The sequence below is a fragment of the Lagenorhynchus albirostris genome, chromosome 7 (assembly GCF_949774975.1).
Source record: "Lagenorhynchus albirostris chromosome 7, mLagAlb1.1, whole genome shotgun sequence".
Lineage (NCBI taxonomy): Eukaryota > Metazoa > Chordata > Mammalia > Artiodactyla > Delphinidae > Lagenorhynchus > Lagenorhynchus albirostris.
The window spans coordinates 114,542,352-114,564,582 of NC_083101.1; the positions used below are offsets into that span (position 1 = coordinate 114,542,352).

The following is a 22,231-nucleotide window of genomic DNA, read 5'->3' on the forward strand; positions in this document are numbered from 1 at the left end:
TCTTTATCCATTCATCTGTTGATGGACACTTAGGTTGTTTCCATATCTTGGCCATTGTGAATAATGCTACAATCAACATAGGGGTGTGTGTATCTGTTCAAATTAGTGTTTTTGTTTTCTCCAGAAAAATACTCAGAAATGGAATTGCTGGATCCTATGGTAGTTCTATTTTTAGTTTTTTGAGGAAACGCCATTGTGTTTTCCTTACTTTCTATACCAGTTTACAATCCCACAACAGTGCACAAGGGCTTCCTTTTCTGCATATCCTCACCAACATTTGTTAATTTGCGTTCTTTTCGATGATGGCCATTCTGACAGATGTGAGGTGCTATCTCATTGTAGTTTTGATTTGCACTTCCCTGACAATTAGTGATGTTGAGCATCTTTTCATGTGCCTGTTGGCCATTTGTATGTCTCCTTTGGAAAAATTTATATTCAGATCCTCTGCTTGTTTTTTAATCGGGTCACTTCTTCCTTCCTTCCTTCCTTCCTTCCTTCCTTCCTTCCTTCCTTCCTTCCTTCCTTCCTTTCTTTCTTCCTTTCTTTCATTTTTGTGTTGAGTTGTATGAGTTCTTCATATATTTTGGACTTTAACCCATTATTGGGTATATGGTTTGCAAATATCCTCTCCCATTCAGTAGGTCTTTTTTATATATATATATTTTTATTTTATTATTATTATTTTTTTGCGGTACACGGGCCTCTCACTGTTGTGGCCTCTCCCATTGCGGAGCACAGGCTCCAGACGCGCAGGCTCAGCGGCCATGGCTCACGGGCCCAGCCGCTCCGCGGCATGTGGTATCTTCCCGGACCGGGGCACGAACCCGTGTCACCTGCATCGGCAGGCAGACTCTGAACCACTGCGCCACCAGGGAAGCCCCAGTAGGTCTTTTTAAAAAATTTTATTGACAGTTTCTTTCACTGTGCAAAAGCCTTTTAGTTTGAAGTAGTCCCATTTGTTTATTTTTGCTTTTTGTTTCCTAAGTAGACAATCCAAGAAAATACAGTTAAAAGTGATGTGAAAGAGTGTACTACCTATGTTTTCTTCTAGGAGTTTTATGGTTTCAGGTCTTGCATGTAAATTTTTAATTCATTTTGATTTTTTTTTTTTTTGTATATGGTGTGGGAAAGAAGTCCAATTTGATTCTTTTGTGTGTAGCTGTCCAGTTTCCCAGCACCACTTATTGAAGAGGGTGTCTTTTCCACATTCTGTATTCTTGCCTCCTTAGCTGTAGATTAATTGACCATATAAATGTTTATTTCTGGGCTCTCTATTCTGTTCCATTGCTCTAGGTGTCTGTTTTTGTGCCAGTACCACACTGTTTTGATTACTGTAGCTTTGTAGTATGGTCTCAAGTTGGGGAGTATGATGCCTCCCGCTCTGTTCTTTCTCAAGATTGTTGTGGCTATTCAGGGTCTTTTGATTATCAGTACAAATTTTATAATTATTTTTTCTACTTCTGTGAAAAATGTCATTGGTATTTTGATAGGGATTGCATTGATTCTTGATACGTCTGGCTAAAGGTTTATCAATCTGGATTATTTTTTCAAAAAACCGCTCTTACCTTCATCCATCTTTTCTGTTCTCTCTTTGGTCTCTATTTCACTTTTTTTCTGTTCTGATCTCTTTATTTTGTCTATTTCTAAGATAGTCCTCCATCTCCCCCTTTTGCCTAATTCTCTGTGTTTATGTCTATGTATGTTGTAGGTTGGTTATGTTTCCTGATCTTGGAGAAGTGTCCTGTGAGGCCCAGCTGCACACTCATGTCTGTCACCAGAACTATGTGCTCTAGGGGTACCCCTGTGTGGGCTGTGTGGGCCCTTCTGTTGAGGGGGAGCCGACTACATTGGGCCGACTGATAAGCAGGGCAGGTCCCCAGCCTGGTTGGCTGCCAGTCCCTGTCTTGTGAGGTGGGTGCTGGCCTGCTGGTGGCGGGGGCTGGTGGTGTCCGAGAGCAGATTGCCAAGTCTGACTTCTTACCTGTCATTCGCCTGCCCCAGATGCCAGGTATCCATTCTGATAGCCTCAGCTGGCTCCACCTTTTCCCAAGCACTTGACTTTGCCCGTCTTGGTCTGTACACTCACTGCCAGGATTTTCTCTCTCACGTAAACACATTTTGCTCTTCTTTAAATAGGGCCTTGAAAATATAATTAAAAAGCAATCTGAAAAATGTTTACATATTACACACAATGCATAGATATTTAATTAAATCTTAGAAAATTGTGTTTCTAGCTCATAAACTACACTAATTTTCCTAAGAACAAACATATTTTAATAGACAAGATTTTGATTAACACTAATTCTGAGAAACATTCCTGATGCTAAAGCAAACAAATTCTGAATCACAGGATACGTCTGATAAAAGAGACTTTGGAATGAAAAACTCTCTTCCTTGGTGAAGAGACTTGAGTGGAGGTACCACATGTACCTGGACAGGTGGAACCCTCAGGATGCTGAGGGGACCCTGAGGGTGGTCCAGGTGTGCCACCCATACCACCACACACAGTGGCCTGTTTGGGCTGTTCTGAGAAATGGTCAGAGTTACTAGAATTCCTCAAGTCCTGTTAACAATACAGTTTATTTGCCCCTCAGTACCTGCTGTGAGGTTTTTCATTTTGTTTTCACATGAAAGAACCTTATTTTCACAATCATAGACGTTTTGATTTTTGAAATGAATGTACATGTCCTATTTGTCTATATCTAGCGATTCTTCTTCGTATATGGTTAATTGATTTATGGAGTTGTAGAAGTAGTTTTTTATTCAAATAACAGTCTTAGAAATTCATTTGTATTCATACCCTAATTCCAACATTAATATATGCCTGGATGAACCATCTTCTATACCGCCCTGTATGTGCTTGAATGTAATTTGTCTTTCTACAGAAAATGTCATAAACCATTTTCTTCAGGTCAGAGATGATTTAAGAACACATAAAACCTATGATATTTAGAATTTTGGATTTCAAATTTTGTAGACTAATTTGTCCTTTCTAGAAAGTCTGTGTTCTGATGACAAAATGCTAAGCGCTTCCTTTGGATTTACTGAGTATAGTGAAATGTTCATGACTCAGTGTTCTCCATGTGTATGGCATGAATAATATATTAAAACATGAATTCTGGTGAATTTATCATCATCTAATGCTGTATTTATTTTAAACTAAACATAAGTAAATATTCTTCTGGTTTACAGAATGGTATAATTTGTCATCACCTCAAGCAAAATGATGATGCAAATATAAGCAATATTATGATGCTTCCAATGTTGATGATACTTCAGCAAATCCTGACCAGGATGAAATCTACATAAAAAATACCATCTCTGTTGATACACTTCAGGAATCTGAAAGTGTTTAGGCTTCAGCAGTGTTGACTTTGAAGGGAATAATGATAACTAAAACTTTTTACCCCAAACCTTATTTTACAGGTATGTGGTAAATTCACTGTTTAAGAAGTCATTTGAATTTTAATAATTTCTAGTAAATCTTCCAATTTTCAAAAAGATTTCACTTCTAGATATAATTACTGTTTGAATTGTATATAAAAGACTACGTCATGTATCAAAAAATGTTTATACAAGAAAGTAATGTCACAATCTTAGTTTCTGTGTTTCAGTGGAGTTTTAAAGTTAGGAAAAGGGAATGAGGTGATTACAAAGAGTCATAGTGTTGACATATGTATGTCATAGTGTACAGACAGGTGCATATCCCAAAGCAAAAGCGATAAAGACATGCTGTTCTAATAAAATACTTTCTATTGATTAGAAGCCTGTGCTTGGTAATGATTTCTCCTAATGTAACTGAAGAGCAAATAATTTCATAATTTCGTGCCTTGTTTTGATTGCACACAGTGAAAGAAAAAGGCAAACATAGTATTTTATGTTTCTTGTTTCTCTCTGCTCCATCTCTGTGACTTATGAGTCTGGAGGTGGCGTAGAATAATGTCCCTGTTTTTCCAGTCATTGTTTTGATTCCCATTAGGATTTTGTGCCAGTCTTTTTATTTATTTATTTTTTTTCCGGTACGCGGGCCTCTCACTGCTGTGGCCTCTCCCGCTGCGGAGCACAGGCTCCGGACGCGCAGGCTCAGCGGCCATGGCTCACGGGCCCAGCCGCTCCGCGGCATGTGGGATCTTCCCGGACCGGGGCACGAACCCGTGTCCCCTGCATCGGCAGGCGGACTCTCAACCACTGCGCCACCAGGGAAGCCCATGTGCCAATCTTTTAATCAGTAATAGCAGCACGGTTATTTTCCCTTTTGTGTCTCTTATGAGGTTATATCTGTGGCCAGACAAGATTTTAAAGTGGTCATTTGGCAGAATTTACAAAAGTTAAATGAAGAAAATGTGTTTGGAGCTATCATAGGCTTCTTTTTGAGGGGGAGGTGGCCGGGGGAGAGGGATGAGGGGGTAAGAGAAGGTGGTAAACCTTTTCCCAAAGCCCACCCAAATGTTATCACAATTTAAAGTACATTAGTCCGAACTTCTTTCCCTATAATGAGGATTAACACTACATGTCTTAGTTGTCTTTTGGGGTTACTTTTTTGTAGATTTGACTTATTCGTGAAAAAAAAAAAAAGAAAAGCCAAAGGGCAGCAAATGTTTCCAGTAAAACCTCGTTTCTCATCTTGATAGAGACATCAAATTACTCTCCATGAGCAGTTTTAATGAACAAGACCGAGTGCTGATTTACTGGAGGACTTTTAACTACAAAATGCTTGTGTAGAGATTCTCTGTTGTTTTTATTCCTACTTTTAAGGCCTTTCCCCATTTCTGTGTGAACTGTTCACACAAATAGGCCAAGCAGAAGTAGTTTAATCAAAGTGGAGAAACGGATAATTTAGAAGTAGGTAGCGGAAGAGAATGGGTTTTCCCACTTTATTTCAGATCAAAGCCAGATGGATGTATTTTGAGTTCTTTCCATACAAGAAAGAGAGGATTGGCTCTCACCGAACCTGCTAATTGGGCTCTCTAAATACTGGTCTTTGCTGGAAAAGTGTTTCTTATCGCTATTTTCTCTAAAGTAAGCTGCTCTTATTTTCATGCGCCTCTGGGATGCCTGGTGAATTAGGTGTCTGCTTTCTAATAGTATTTCTAGTAGAATTCTAGGGGGGCCCTTGGGAAAGTTCCAGACATGTGAGCTGTTTGGGGGGCTGTTCAAAACACATTTCACAACCACAAATTAAAACCAGAGAATCCATGTGATGAAGTGTAACTGTAGTCTATATGTAACCAGCGGAATCTTTTTAAGGAATATATTCTTATTTTATTATAGGAAAACCTTGATTATGAAACAAAAGTTTATAAAGAACACTGTATAGACTAACACATTGGAAATGAGGGTACAATTTACTGATTCTAATTTATCTTGAAGAGTTGGAATGACAGTGGAGAAAAGGCATGATGCTAATATAAATTTATTTTTTAAATAAATGCACTAAGTATGTTTGTTTTATTTTTTCAACAGTATGAAAGATGCAGGAGTTGGGCAGAAGCAGTGGAGGGGTCCCCCGACATCCGCCTGCCAGCAGTGCTCAGGGGTCTCTACCAGCCCCGTCTGTGGTTCAGATGGACATACCTACTCTTCTCAGGTAAGACAACGATAGTCATTTATTATAAAACATATACATATTCATATATGTATGTACATAGTCATTAGTAAGTGATTAAAACTGTTAGTTCTCCAGTGTGGTCATCCAAATACTTTAACTTTTAAAATAATGTGATTAATATCACTAGTTGGGAATATGATTCAAACATCTGTACATTTGTTTCTCCTATACAGAATTTTTAAAGTTTGAAATATTGATTCTGTGAACACTGAACCCTCAGATATTAAAACCAACATTTCCTTTCTAGATACTCTGAGAGAGGGCAGAAGCGTTACCACGTATATAATAATGTTAACAGTTACAACAGCTGTCCCAGCTAAAATCCGTCAACATCATTACTATTGTATTTCATATGTTATTTCCTATATTATCTCATTTAAGCCCCCCAAAATTCCTTACAGCAAAAGAGAAAAACAAGTCTCAGAAAGAAATAGCACATTTCACATATTTAGCTGACACCGAAGCCCAGATTTGATGTCTTCTCTGATTCAGTGTCTCCAGCTACATGAATCTGCACCTCGTTTGATGCCCCATATCGTTCAAATATTTAGGAGGTTTTAAGAACTTTATGTAATAGAACGTTGATGAGTTTTCTTTGATTACGTGATAGGAAGGAATACGGCTCATGACCTCTTACCTGAAACTTCAGGGTCAGATGCATTTATGAATTTAGATTGTTCTAAAATGTATTTTGAGAAGGTAAGATGGCACATTATGTAGTGTCCCCAGTGGGGCTTTACCCTGTAATTAAACAGATCAACATTTCTTTTAGAAACTATAGGTATATTCAAGTTAAATACGATCCATGAAGTCTATAAAGTAACCTTACCTCAGTTCATATCTAGTTTTGCTTAAAGCAAAGTAAATTCCAGAAGTTTTTGGCTATCAGAACACTGTGTTTGGTGCCTACCACTTTATGAACCATACTTTTTCTCAGAAAATATTTCCCTACACCTTGCACCGGCAGTTTACAATTGAGAAGAGGGCTACAGGGACGAGGAAGCTTAATACAGTCAATAGATATGTGCATAGTACTTACTGGGTGAGGCTACCATGTGCCTGTTTGCTAAGTTTTCAGGGTGTATGTGGGGGTGGAGATATTGCTAGGAGGAAGGAGTGTGTCACCCATCCTCTCAATACTACCTCGATCTCGGGGACCCTCGGCTTTGCAAGCTGAAATTCCTGCTGTCAGTGCAAGGGAGAAGGAACCCACGTCATATTCTCACATCCCACAGCTCACGATGTGGATCGCATTCTGCTGATGCATTAACTCACAACAAAGGATGCAGGTTCTAGTATTCAGCGTGGTAGCTGGAGTTCCTTGGGAAGCAAATTTGACTCCTAAGTTGACTTGATGGACGTTGATGATTGAACAGGTTGAGTCAAGAGAGAGGCTGAGGTCATTCCCGGCATCTCCCTCAGGGAGCCCTGTGTCTTTCTCAGCCTCAGGAATGTACTTGCTGTGGGCCCTGGTGTGTTAGCACCGGGGAGGGTGTCATCCTCCCTGGAGAGGGCCAGCGTTAGGCCGCCACATGCCTCTCTAGGTCCCTCTTGCCATGATCCATTCTCTGACAGTGTACTGTCACAGGGCACAGAGGTACGGTCACAAGAGGTTTCTACCTGTTGAGACCACGTGGGAGTCTTTGATGATTTTAGAGAAACACAGTCTCCCACTCAGGACTAAATACTCCTGCCATAAGTAGGCTAATTCACGTGGATTCACAATTCCTCGGGGTTTCCCACTGTTGTGAAGCCCCAGCTTACAATCCTACACCCTCACTGATATTGTCAATAGAATTATTCTAAATAATCCATCCTTGAATTATTAATTTAACATTTCTTTGGGTATGTCTCACTTTCAATGCGTGCCTTGTTTGTATAGAAAGACATAAAAATAAAAAGAACATGGTTCAAATGAATATGAGTTTTTAGTCACCCCAAACTTCAATCCTCATTTCTGTTGATTCTCATTTAAGTTCGTGATTTTTCCGCTTTTGATCACCAATTCTAGCCTTAAGTGTCTACACTGACAGCAAGCTGAACTGTATAATATAATGCGAACTAAATAGTGATCTCAGCCCAGGAGGAACCCAGGCTAAACTCTTCTTACTAACACTTTTAGAAATTCATGGGATTTAAATTCACATTAAGGCCTCAACCTTTCTTCTGTGAGACAGGCATTGCCCTAGGCTCTTTAGGCATCCGAACAAAGACTGCAGAGGCCAGTGCTGTCTGGAGAAGCTTATCTTGTCATATGAACAAGATAATAAATAAGGCAGGTGCAGGAGTCACGGGACCCTTCTTCTGGCTCTTGCCTCACTCAGCTTTGTCAGTAGACCAAGCAAACCCTGACAGGGCAGATTTAAACAGCTTTTGGGGGCTGGTGGGCATTTGCGCTCAGAGTAAAGGTAGAGCTCCAAATACCAAGCTCCGTGCAATCCGGGAAGCTCCTTGCTTGGAGCTGTGAGTGATCCTGATATGATGAAGACTGGCCAGAGCCAGGCCATCTGGTCCAGAGCGAGGGACCCTACATCCGGGTCTTCTTACCATCCCTCTGTATTACGGACACCCTGCATTGACATACAGGGTTTTCGGTTTGGTTCGGTTTTGTTTTACTACTGCAAACCATATTCCTATATGTTTTATTTTAGGCCCACAATATTTTCTCATTACTTTCAGCTCAATTTATCGAGATGAAGCTTTAAGTTATATTCCGCCGTACAACATAATTGGAGGAGAGGTCGTTACAAAGCACAGTAGGTCCAGGCGCTGGGGCTGAGGTGAGAAAGACAGTTATCAGAAGGTCTCCGAAGGAAACTTTAGTCAAAGGTCATAACAAGGATTTAATCTTGGAAAGTGCCCCTCATGACACAAAGGAACCGATTTTGAATAATTATTTTATTAGCCTTCAAGCTCTGAATGTGTCAGCTTGTGTAGCCGTCCTCAGAGGAGTGTTTTTAAAATGTTTACAGAAAAGACAAAGGCACAGATGAATAACTGAAAACATAGATTTACTTGGAGAAATATTGGGACTCGTGATTTTCATAAAAAGTGTTTTTGTAATGTTATCTAATTTTTTTCATGTTAAGAAAAGCGATGGACTGTTTTGGAAGTCTACTTAATCATTCTGTTCAGAAGAACCCATGTTTTCCGAATTCTTCCGAATTCAGCAGTAGCAGAAAAATGTAAATATAAGTCTGTTCAAGGCTGTTTGAGAGGTAATCATTCCTGAAATTGACACAAAAGATGAAGGTCTCTGTTTCTTCCTTCAGGCAACGTCTCTTTGCATTGTGTTGCCCGGCTTCAGTGAAACCAGGAATTGTTCTCCAATGTAGCATCTATGTTAGAACTAGGGCATGTTTGTGTCTGACTTGTGTAGGTTGTAAGCTATATCTGCTGAGCAGAAGTCAGCAAACAATACTGATGTTCTAGAGCTCAGCCGGGTGTCTGTAACGTGAACTCTCCAGGCACAACGTGCTGGGTGGTTTTTGATACTTTTCTCTGATTTTTAGTCATGCAGTGCTTGGGAGCTGAACTATTGCAATAAATACCAGTCAGTATAGGAAACTGCGTGTGTGTGTGTGTTGAGGAAAGGCAAGTAAATAGAAAGCTTCTGCGTCTTATTCTGCAGTTCCCGACACCAGCTGCAGAGATGCCACTTAAATTGGTTTGGGACGAGGCCCTGGGAATCTAAATTTTGAAAGCTCCCCAAGTGATTTTTATGTGTAGGCATGGTTGAGAACCACCGTTGCATCTCTTCAATCTATTGCCTTTGAATTCTTAGATATAACAGTTGTTGTTCTTGTATTTAATAAAGTAGAACAGTAACATTAGCACTGAAGTGGAAGCATTTACTCTTCGTTGTAATTTGAGAAAATTCCATTGTAAGTTTCCACGTTCTCCTGTTAGCATTTGGTATTTACATGTCCTGCCTTCCTTCCCCTGAGCACTTTGAGTTCATTTTATTTTGAAAGATCGACAGTCAGGAATAGATGTGCACTGTTTCTCTTTGAACTGCTTTTCAACTTGGCTTGGCTTTTGGCTCCTGGCTGGGATGCTGTATTTTTGAGAGTTAAGGCTTTAATCTCTCGGTACCCCAAACACCTGCATCTCCTTCCCCAGGACTTTGCTTCATGGATTATTTTATGCTTTTCCGTAGCCTTGACAAAGACGTAGGCTTGCTTTCCTGACCTGTTCAAGACTCTTGAGTTATATATATTGAATGAGTTTAGGACAGTGTTCACTAGTTTCTACATTGATATATTGATTTATTTTTGAAATTATAATCTTACTTTTGTGTGAGTAACTGTGTATTAAATGGTCTTTCACCAAACTCCATAGATATTATAGAGGTTTTGTGATTTCTTTAATTTCTTTAATTATGTTTAATGTAGTTCCTTAGGAGAATGAAAAGTTGGGAAACGTATGTGTTGTCACACACTTATCTTTGAAGTAGCGACCATCAGTAAAATCTGAATCTACGTTTTGACCCGTGGTCTTTACCGCTTGTTTCGCACTCTGCCTTGCCAGTTGCTCCATGACACACTGGACACTCTTTGCCACGGCTTCACCAAGACTGACAACATTTACCAGCAACTCAGAAAATGCCAAATTCAGTGATTATTCCAAAGCTCTTTCCTTATTAGGTGGAAATGAAGCAGTGGGCAGTGTTATGAGTCCCTTATCATCTTCTGCTTCTTTTTGTTCTCAAATCCCCGGTGGTCCTAGACTGTGCAGTGACCACCTTTGGACAGAGGCTTAGCGAGGACCTGGGTGCCTTGCCCCAGGGCACGGAAGTTCGGCCACGCTGCTGTGACAGCTGGACACTGAGTTCTGAGGGCCTTCCCAGTGCTCGGACCACTGCCTCCCAGGGCGGATGCCAGGGCTCGGCTGTGGGGACCTGCCCTGTGCCTGCCTCTTGTCTGACATCTGCTGTAACCTGTGCATTGATCTTGCAGTGCGGTGACCCATGACCTTTTCACTACATTGAACTTCATACTCTCATATAGATACGTGTGTCTACACTGATCAAGCATTTATTTAGCTCTTTTTGGGGGCAGATACTGTAAACGCTTTGAGTATATTAACTTACGGTTGTCCCTTTTATAGATGCACTGATGCACAGAAGTGAAGTAATTTGCCCAATGTCTCAGTGAAGTCCAGTGTCCATTGTCTAAATTGAGATCATTTTTGCTTTTGCTTTTTTTTTTTGGCTGTGTTGTGTCTTCGTTGCTGCCCATGGGCTTTCTCTAGTTGCGGTGAGCGGGGGCTACTCTTCATTGTGGTGTGTGGGCTTCTCATTGCAGTGGCTTCTCTCATTGTGGAGCATGGGCTCTAGGCACACAGGCTTCAGTAGTTGCGGTGCGCGGGCTCAGTAGTTGTGGCTCGTGGGCTCTAGAGCACAGGCTCGTAGTTGTGGCACATGGGCTTAGTTGCTCCTCGGCATGTGGGATCTTCCCAGACCAGGACTCAAACCCATGTCCCCTGCATTGGCAGGCGGATTCTTAACCATTGCATTGCCAGGGAAGTCCCCACTTTTTTTTTTTTTTAAATAGGAATTTGGAGCAGAAAACCTTCTTAAAAAATTAAGTGCCCTTCATTTTTTCTAGTTACTACGCATAATAAATGTGATAACTATTTTTATTTGAATCACTAAGTAAAGATGGCAATATATGCCCTTTAAGTTTATAGTTGCTTGTTTGTCACTGGTTTGAAGCCTGTGGTTTCAGAGCCATTTTTCAGAATTATATTTTTAGAGATTTCTGCATGATACAGAAGCCTAAATCATCAGTTTTCTATGGTTATAACTTCTTGTAGAAGACAATCTTCGGTGTTTTCTTAGGAGACTGAAAGTTTTAACTCTTAGGTTTGTGTGTACGTGGTGATTGGTCTTTGTGTTTGGTAAGAGGCAGGGGGTGAATATCACTTCTTCAGTGTAGCCAGTTGTGGGAACATCCATTTGTTGTTTTTGCCCCATCAGATTGCCTAGGTTTCTTTGTCAAAAATGAAGTGGTCCTGAAAGTGGGAGTCTTTCTGTGTCTGTTTTGTTTGGGGTTGTTTTTGTTTTTTTTTTGCGGTACGCAGGCCTCTCACTGCTGTGGCCTCTCCCGCTGCGGAGCACAGGCTCCGGACGCACAGGCCCAGCGGCCATGGCTCACGGGACCAGCCGCTCCGCGGCATGTGGGATCTTCCCGGACCGGGGCACGAACCCGTGTCCCCTGCATCGGCCGGCGGACTGTCAACCAATGCGCCACCAGGGAAGCCCTCTGTGTCTGTTTTGTCTCGGGGAATTATTCATCTGCCCCTAGGATGTGCCGCACAACCTGTTTGCCTGTGTCTTTATGTTAAGTTTTGAGTTCAAGTGCTGCAAGTCTGACTTGATTCCACCTTTTCAGTGCTGCTTCAGCACTTGCCCTTTGCGTTTCCATATGAATTTTAGAATCGGTCTGTCAATTTCTACAAAAAAACAGCTTGAATAATCATTAAGATTTTGTCAGATCTGTAGATAAATTTGAGGAGATGGATAACAATCTTCAAATCCACACACTAGGTATATGTCTTCATTTTGTTAGCTAAAGTTAATAAAAGTTTTGTAGTTTTTGGTATAGGGACCTGTAATATTTTTTGTTAAATGTATTGCTAACTTATTTTTATTAATGCTACTGTAAATTTAGTTGTGACGTTTATTTGCTAGTGTATTGTCATATAACTAATCTTTCTATACTGACCCTGTTTATTGACACCTTGCTAAATTCACTTATTTCTAACAGTGTTTTGTTGTGGCTGTCTCAGGATTTTCTACGCCTATAATCATCCTCTTTGAATAGACACAGATTTATTTCTTCCTTCCCTTCTTTTTATGCTTTTTTTCTTTTTCTTGCCTTATTATTCTGGTTAAGGCTTTCAGTACAATGTTCAATGTACCTCTTTGCCTTAATCCAAATTTAGGAGAAAGTTTTCAGTATTTTACCATTAGGTATGAAGTTACATACAGGTTTTGTATATGCTAATCAGGTTCTCTGCAGCCCTCATAGAATAGAACATGCAAGGTCAGTGTCTATATTTTGTGTTACTATCTATTAAAAATGGGAGAACAGGGCTTCCCGGGTGGCGCAGTGGTTGAGAGTCCGCCTGCCAATGCAGGGGATGCGGGTTCGTGCCCTGGTCCGGGAGGGTCCCGTGTGCTGCGGAGCGGCTGGGCCCGTGAGCCATGGCCTCTGGGCCTGCGCGTCCGGAGCCTGTGCTCTGCAACGGGAGAGGCCACAGTAGTGATAGGCCCGCGTACCGGAAAAAAAAAAAAAAAAGGGAGAACAACACATATGTTCACTGGTGGAATCTCCGTGCTTTCTTAGATAATATAATTTTTGCCTTTTCAATGAAAGGAACTTGTATTTTGTAAATATTCCACAGGGTTTGCATTTCTAAGGAGACGGTTTTCTAAAAATCTTGACATATGTAGAGCATGCTTGAATATACATGTTCTCTAAGGGAAGTGTAATAACGGTAGTCGTTGGCATGTAGTAGCTGTCGCTGTTAAAGTCATAGAGGCAGGAATTCCTAAAATAATTGAGCAACGATGTCAAGTAATGGTCTAAATATTTTGTGTGCTAACCTGATATTTAAAACAACCCTAGAAGACAGATTCTCTAGTGGTCCACAATCATTAGATAAGGGAGAGGAGACACAGAGCAGCCGTGAAGCTGGAAAGTAACGACGCCAGGATCAAGGTCAGCTTCAGGCACACGGTGGCCACTGTGCTGTTCTGGGCGTGGACAGGCCAGCGAGCTCCTGATTGATGTACTTATCAGGCCTGGGTTTTACCCTAGTGATGTCCTTTGTAACCTCAATTATTCGTCACTTTATCAAGAAGCAAGAATCATGATAGGCAATAGGAGAGATTTAGAGAAGACATGTATATTCCAGCTCTTTAAAAACTCAGGTTATAGCAAGATGAAGAGGCATCCATGTGTGAAGGTAACTGAGGCATTCTTACCCTGCTGGTAGAAGGCGTTCCCGCTGAGATATACCATGAGTTTCTAGCAAGTTCAGGGCCAGCGTGCTGGTAGCACCTTTGGAAAAGCTGTGTCTGCATCTCTTTTGTCTAAATCACAACTCGTGCAGCAGAGAAAAGATTCTCAGAAGGCTGATACTTAGTGCCTGCCTCGTGTGTGTTGATGGCTGCTCTGAGTTACTGTATTAATGCACGTATTCATTAATGTGATGTGATAATTTTCATATGAATTATTCCTCAGACAACAGTAGGAGACACAAAAAACACTCACTAGTAATTTAAAGATAAGGAATCTGAAGCACAAAGAGATTAAGTATATTCATAAGGTCACAGGGCTGGTAAACAGCAAGGCTACAAATAAAAGTACGAAAGATAGGAAATAATAATATGTAACAAATCAGTGTAATGTAATATGGTATGTATTTATGCATATTAATGATTTATTAATAGCAATGTGGATAACATTATTAGAGGAATGTGGTGTTAATACAGTGAGAAATTATTTTTCTCGGCAAAGAAAAGTCAAGTGTGTCCTGTATAGTATGTACTTATATGTGTGTAGATTTATAATCATGTAAATTATGGAATAAACACAGTAGTGTGTGGCTGTCATACCCTTCCAGTGAACGCATGGGCAAATTATAGATTTCCTGCCATCTCTCTGTGATCACTGTGTATTTCATTGTCTGTTATCTCGCTCCACCTCAATGCTCTCCACCAAGGAAATTGATCCAGTTCTGTGAACAGACAACAGGTTAAGGATGCTATGCCTTCTGAAACAAGCCAATTAAACAAAAGCCAGCTGAAACTAGGAGGTAATTAAGCTCTAATATAGAAACTGGGGGGGCAAAAAAGAAATAATACCATTATTGGGTAATAATACCATTATTGCGGTACAATATTTATACCTTTGAACCTGTTCTCTTACAGACCTGGGGTTTTGGATTTCACCACCTCAGAGCAGAGGTTGGGGAAGCCCCAGGGATGATAAATAGAATTTAAGGGATTCTGTGTACTCAGTACCCCTGACACTTGCAAATCCCAACATAAGTTCTCTCTGTAGAAAAGTACCAGGAATCCAGACTCCTAAGGATTCTCCAGATGGTATTCTGCCAACTCTTTGCTCACATACCAATAAATCTTATAAGTAGAAGAAACACACTAATATAAATAAACCAACTAACTAAATGACAAAAGCCAACAGGTAAGGAGGGAACAATGTAAGAACAAAACTAGACAGGTTTCAATACTTAAATATCAAAACTATCAGATAAATAATTAGGTAAAACAGAACATACAACCACTATATGAAATGTTTTTAACGTGTAAAATGTTTACAGACTTAAAGTGGTGTTGAAAGATACAGGAAGACCAACATAATTTCAGATAATATTAGATTTGCAAAATAACCAAATATGACCTGTTCAATTAAAAATATATTTAAAAATTAAATATATTTAATTAGACATTGGATGAAGAGAATTAATGAACTATAATATATGCATGTGATAATATGCATATAAAAAACAGAAAATATATGTAACAAAAATAAGTATATAAACATAATGTCTATGTGTATATATTTGTGTATTTATATATTTCAGAAAAATGACTGATATATTTCAGAAAATATTTCAGAAAAATTATCCAAAAAGGGTAATAGGGGATAGAGACTAGAATGAGAAGGGATAAGTAAATTTAATCTGAGATACAGAAAGAGAAGCCAGAAATAATAAGGTGGAGAAAATGTTAAAAGAGATATTGAAAATTTTTCCAGAAATGTTGAAAGGCATGAATCTACAAATACAAGAAGTACAATGTGCCAGGTGAGAAAAGTAAGAAGAAATGATTGATTATCAAAATAAAATCCAGCCAGATTAAAAAGCCACATTACTTGCCAAAAATATTATACCATTACACAAAGATGATCTCAACAAGATTAATGGAATTCATAAAACAGTGGAAAAGCACACTTATGATATTGAAAGCTAAAGATAATTAAAAGCAGATACTTCAGGAGAAAGTCTCTTCCAAGTCTGCTACACAAACATCCTCGTACAGAACAAATTGTCTGTGCCTCTGACGGGAAGACATGCAGAACTATGCGTGACCTAGCAGAACTGGCTCTTATCATATCCACCCTCATTCCCTATCTTCTTGGCCAGAGACTTCTCCTGTAAGTACCTCGCTCCATCAACCACTGCATCCATACGATCAACAGTGCAGGGGCCAATCCCGGTCAGTTTATCTCAGGCAGCATTTAACGAAGGCTGACACCCAGGGCGATCCAAGCAGAAGAGGAGACCAGCCTGTTTGCAGTGTTGACACCTCCCTTCTCCAGGGCCCCGGGCCCCACCTCCCCACAAACCCTGTAAACCCCCAAGGTCTGCCTTAGAAATCCAAGTGGCTTTTGCCTCAAGCGTCCGTCTTCATCTGACCATCTGGCCTGAGAATTTAACCCAGGGACAGCAGGATGCATTAGTGACTGCATAGACCTCACTTGGCCAAGGAGGCTTTTATGACAATGATGTCATCCAGTGGTCAGTCTTGAAGCTGAAGTGAATCCCTTCCAGGAGCAACATGGTGTCATTGATCACCTCACCTAAGATCAGTGACAGTTTTTATATCAGCTTTTCTAATTGGATCCCTCCTGTTAGGGAGAGAACTTCCTGGAAGATGCTCATAGGGATGAGTCAGGTGTGTCACCTGAAACTGAATGCCCGAGGGTCCCTTCCCTGTGGACAGAGCTCCTCAGGTATCTGAAGGCTACACCATCTGCTAGGGGCATTTCCTAAAGCAGGTGATGGTCTCAGACCACCCAGCGGGAGCACATCACCATTTTTTTAAGACAGAGGTGAGTTCATGCCTGGTGTCCATCACCAGTAATGTGCAGGGTGTCCTGGAAAGAAAGTGTTGTTAAAACTGCCATGACCTGCAGGCAGGACCTACGTTGTTCAGGGAACACAGGGCATCCCATGTGCCCTCCAGCCTGGCTGGGAGAGCTTAGGTGTCCCAACTGAGTTGGAATAATTGACTCTGCTCCTGTTTTTGGAGTGAAAGCTGGAAAGAAGCCTGTTCCCTATGTCCTATGTTTTTCCAAAAGACAATCCTGGTGGCATCCATCCACCTCCGAGGATGGCTAAGAATGGGGTCTGGGAAAGGCATCTGGACATGTTGGCAGGTGTTTATACAGGAGTTTCAGGAGCTGGTCCATGCCTTCCTGTTCCTGGAGGCTGCGTGATAAGTTAGGAAGGATGGAGAAGGGGAGTCCAGGGAGGGCAACTCCAGCAGTCAGGTATTTTAAATAAGGCATCTGCAGCACTGGGAGGGCACACAGGGCACCTGCTTTGACGGGGAGAGGCAGGCATTGTTCTGGAAGACGGAGCATCTGTGATGCCTCTCCCTCCGCCACTTCCCAGGGCCTGAGGCGTCCCCTCCCCGGGTGTTGGGGTTGTGGCTCTCCCTGTGTTACCGTAAAATTACCCTGCCAATGACAGCAACTCAGAGGTCCCATTTCTTCCTATCAGCCTCTCAACCTCACCCATAAACAGTTCATCTATAAGCGTCCAGCCCAGGAGGGAAGAGGGCACTTTTGTGAAAGTTAGAGACCCGTTACATCCCTGCCTGTGACCTGCATGGACAAATGTCCAGGACCACCTCCATCCAACCAGGGAATCCAGGGGCTGGAACCAGAATTGAGTTTAATGCCCAAGGTCCCCTGTGGACAGGCCGTCACGCAGAGGTGCAGCGTCGGACCAGCCTGCAATATCAATTAGGAAAGAAAGTAAAGATCCTGAAGGTTTAAATAAGTCCATATAGTCTCTCTCGTGCTTCCGTTACCCAGGAGCCAGCCGAGCGGTTATGTTCCCTTTCTGGAAGCAGTGGAATTGTGACCACACTGCCTTAGTCAGTGAGGCAGGTCCAGTCAGAAACCCTTTTGAGCAGGATTTTGAAGAGACCAGCCATTGCCGACCAAGATCAGTAGTTTGTGGACGGTGAGGGGCAAGGACTTTCCATGCAACGCAGTCAGCTGTGCCTGTCAGCCTGTGAATGAGTAGATTTTGTGATAAAAGTTGCCCTGAGGTCAAACGACAAATAGTCCAGTACGTCAAACTCATAACGCAGATATGTCTCAACACTGCGTCCACGGTCAGCTGATGCAACTGCAGTAGCAACAGTGTCACCTGAAAGCGGGTCAGGAGAGATTAGGCCCCAGAAGGGTCCATCGGGGACGCAATGGGGCGTGGACACAGCTTGCTGGACGGCTTCTGGTCAGCCTGTCAGCTGAGCTGATGAAAGGACCACGTAGAGCACCGTCATTCTTCCCCCAAGGCCCTAAGGGAACAGTCCAGGGCCGGGGCTACTTTGGGGGTGGCGACCTAAGGGGTAACAGCGTTCCTTCCGCGTGGGAGACGCTGACCGTGCGAAACCACCCACGTCGTTTAAGGAGCTGTAGTGAACAGGCCCCTGAAATTTGTCCTGAGTGTATCGGCCATCTCCTCCGTGCGGAGCGAGGCTTGACTCTTCTTCGCACAGGCCCCCCTGTGGACGCCGAAGATGCCGGGCAGTGCAGGCGTCCGGCGGCTCTGGAGGCAGACGGCGAGGAAGGGGTCAGCGCGAGAGCTTCAGCGGCGGCGCCCGGGCGCTCCCCCCCGAGGGCACGCCGCTCCGGCTCAGGCAGCGCGGGGCGTGGGCGCCAGCCGGTCCAGAAGGGGACCCCGAAAGGGCAGCGGGCTTGCCTGCCCTGCCCGGGCCCTTGGCTCAATCCAACTGCCCCTCCCCAGCAGGCCCGGCACGTCCGTCGCGGCCACACTTGCACGGCCCCTTGAGGGCCACAGCTCTCGGCCAGAGGAGGGTGCGTGTGTGTGGCCTTCCGCCTCGTTCGGGACCTGGAAAGCTGGCCTCGTGCTCAGCGGCTCGGCCTTCCGCGTCCCGCCCGGCGCTCGGGAGCCGTAAGCAGAGCCCGTGTGGCCGGCTTCGCTCGGTGCCGCGCCTTGCGCCCAGGCCCAGGGGTTCGGGAACCGGGGGACAGTGTGTGAGCCTGTCGCCGGCTTTGGCTTGTGCCTGGTCTGAGGGCGTTTGCCCCGGGTATCTCCTCCTCTTCTGACCTGGGCTCGGGGCCCGGAGTCCTCTCTTCTCCAGAAAGCGTCTTTGCTGCCGCAAAAAACTGTGGAGAACTGTGAGGGTCTGGGATTTTTACCCTGTTTCACACGTGCTACAGAAGACACGGGCCTCCTGGGTCACTTGTTACTCACGACACCAACAGTTCGGTCTTCGTGCTGGCGTCCATTCTCTTTCCCCCACAAGGCCCAAGGGCCGTGCGGAGTGACCCAGTTGTGTGCTCCACACACACGGGGTTTGTGTCACAGCACAGGAGACCCCATGGGTGACCACGGGCTGCAGACAGGCCTGCCCACCCTCTGCCCCTTGGGGGGAGTTACCTCTGTTTTACTGAGAAGCAAACAAATCTGCCTTCTCCGCAGAGGACACGTCATCTCTCTCCGGCAAGGACTCTCGATGTTCAGACAAATTTAAGAGATTCCACAAAGCAAAAGGCACTCAGTGCCTCTGCTCCAAGATGTGTAGAAACATAGGAGATTCCTGGGGACTCGACTGCCAGTACTGCAGAATAGTCGGACAAATTAGATCTTCAGATAAAAGCCGTAGAAGATGAAAAGGATTACTGCATAATGATTAATACGTTAATTCACCTGGAAAATCGAAGAATTCCAGTCTTATGTGTGTATAGTTAGTCGCCAGATACATAAAGCAGTTTCTACAGGGAGAAACTGTCGCATCTCTCTAACACATCCTGAGATCTCAGCGCTCCTCTCTTAGAAACTGATGGAGCTACAGGAAAGAAAGTTAGGTCCCTCCCTGGGCCTCGCGCTCCGTGGGACCCACTGCACGAGGTGGGTTGAACCGGTACCTCGGTCCCGGAGGGGTGCCTGCCTGTGTCTGAGAGCCTGGGCGTCCAGTGCGGCTGCTCCGGGACCTTCCATGCTGAGGAGAGGACCGTGAGTGGTGCTGTGGAATAATTATGAAAGTAGGTTGAGCATGTGACTGGATCCACATTTCTCCTTGTTGAACCAAGTGCTGACAAACGCGGAAAATAGGCCTGAAGGGATCCTGGGCGTTGGATCGGAATCAGAGGGATGAGTGTGAACTCATTTGAGTAGTTTTGTGCACAAGGATGCATGTGAATTGGTCCCAGATGTATGTCCGTGTGAGTAGGTGTTCCAGCAGGATGGTAGTTTATTCTTAATATTGGACGCACTGTCCGCCTCAGAAAGGCCGTCTAGTTTGCTGCCACTCTGCTTCACCTGACTCTGGCGTTTGTCCTTTTTACATTCACCTTCCCTGTAGTAACTCGTCCTTCATCCTGTGTTCTGACCACCCCGATAGCAGGCCCTCCGTCCTTCCTGGGAAGCGGAGGATCTTCTCTCCCATCACGGTTTTGGTTGCAGGTGCCCTCCTGAGGTCAGTGGACAGAGGGCACCCTTGCTCTGGAGCGCCAGCTCCTCAGTGAGCCCCTCCCCTTTACTCAAGGGGACACCTGACACAGCGGGAAAACCAAGTCTTGTGTCCTGGTATCTTTGTGTCAAAGCTCATGGCACCCCTCTTCCCCTCTTTCTCTTTCCGTTCATCCCAAAGGGCATCTTTGCTACCAATGCATCCAACTGTATAGGGCAGCTGACCCTTCGGTGCATGTCTTAGCTTTAAGAGTAGTACATACTTTTTAACAGGCGCTTGGTATTTCTTAAGCGTGATAAACAAGGAATTTCCTCGTGCTTTTTATTGATTAGAAAACAGTTAAAATGAGAAGTTCAGTATGTAAGCCCCACAGACATTAAAACGTGTGCACAAACTATCACACGTCAGTGTTTCCATGTTTGTATTATCGTTGGTGTCTTCTGCTGCTCTGAGGTCTTCAGAGGCTTTTCTCTTGTTACCTAAATTGAACCTTCTGTCCTGATTCTTTCATCTCCTTGTATGTTTTTTAAAAGACACCTCTTGTTTCCTACTCCCATTCTTTTTTTTTAGAAATTCACTGTCATTTATTTCTGTAAAGATAATGTCTCCTCAAATGTCATCCTCCTTTTGAGGAGTGCTTGGTGTCACAGCCTTCTGTGTTCATCCGTTTCTTAAGTATTTTTAACCACTCCTGCACCTCTGGAAAATGCTGAGTTGTTATCTTACAAAGTTCATGTTACATATCTGAAGGTAAATAAAGGAAATACAAATCAATAGTCATTTAAAATAGTTTTATTAATTTCATGTATGTATTGTGTCAGTCATCAAACAATATGTTTTTATAGGTCTTATTTTAATTGAAACTATTACTGATACTTGAAAGAAACTTTCATCTGGAGTAATTTAAGTAAGAATTTTGGTTTAATGATAAAATTCAATGAAACATGTAAGCACGAAATGATGGTAAAATAAACATACTATCCCTTTGACCCTTAAAATCTTTTAAATTTATTACCAGATTTTGAAGTCTAGAATAACTGTTTTCAACAACGGCCTAACAAAGAGGAAAATCCGTACGTGAGCTCTTCCTTATGCACAGAAATCGTGGACTAGGAGACCCTGACTAGATGGTCCTGCAGCTCCACTAAATGATTCAGTGTATGAAAAGCGGGTTTTCTTTATGCATACACTAGCAGCCTTGCCTGAGGTGAGGGTCATTACGCATCCTGACATTGTAGGATTACTCTGGATTAAACTGAGTTGAAGGCAGAATGCAGTGTTGAAACCCCAGGGACACCTGGGAACAAAGACTGAGCAAAGGCAAACCAGCCCCAAACCAGGTCTGAGTCCGCACTCCACGCCCGCCGTTTTCTCTTTGGCGTGTCCGGATGCTGCCTGCGGGATGCCGTAGGCTCTGTGTGCCAGACAAGGCAGGCTTCTGCGGTGAGGTGTTTAATTTTGGAGGAAGGACATCTGTAATGCTCATTCCTGTTTGCAGAATGGGAGACATACTGGTCCAGAGACTACACTAGATGTAAGAGAATGTGCGTGGTGAGGTGAGGGTTAAGGATGCTCTTCTTGCCTCATTCTTTTCGGCAGTTCTCCTTGTCAGGTGATTGAGTCGCCCGCCAGAGCAGCAGTATTCTCCTGTTCACGTCGACAGGACAGGACAAGGCTTGTAAATGTATGAACTCGGGTGGAAGCATCCTTCCTGCCCTCCTGTGACCTCACCTCGGTCTGCCCACGTTCCGCGGGTCCTTTCCGAAGCCCGGTCTCAAGATGCTGACTGGAGGCCTGGTGGAGGGCAAGCCAAGTGTCTGGAAGAAGGGGACTGACATGGATGTCGGGGAGGCCCGGGGCCTGCTCGGGTGCAGGACCCTCGTGTCTGTGCCCACACCTGCCGTGAGCCCCCAGGGGACCTGCCCCCACCCCCCAGGTCCAGTTACGAATGTGGGAGGGCGACAGGTCACCTGAGTCCCCGTGTGAGGTGTGTAGTGGAAAGAGAAGTAAGGTGCCCGAATCAGCAGGGTGTTGCTCCTTAACGAAACGTAGGGTGTTCCAAAAAGAGAAGTGAGGGTGCGCGCAGATGGAAAATCCCAGCTGAAGGAAGGGGTCAGGGTTCTACCCCCTCCTAGGTA

At 43.5% G+C, this 22,231-nt stretch overlaps 1 protein-coding gene across 4 annotated transcripts in view; it reads left to right on the forward strand.

Annotated features, from left to right (window-relative positions):
• SPOCK3 (SPARC (osteonectin), cwcv and kazal like domains proteoglycan 3) overlaps positions 1 to 22,231 on the forward strand; it is a 432,576-nt gene that overhangs the window by 244,515 nt on the left and 165,830 nt on the right. For 3 of the 4 annotated variants that reach the window (XM_060153639.1, XM_060153638.1, XM_060153640.1), the window contains one exon: positions 5,464 to 5,587. The exons of the other annotated variant lie outside the window; for it this stretch is intronic. In XM_060153639.1, coding sequence (XP_060009622.1) covers positions 5,464 to 5,587 — 124 coding nt within the window. The remainder of the gene's footprint in view (positions 1 to 5,463; positions 5,588 to 22,231) is intronic. 4 annotated transcript variants of the gene reach the window in all.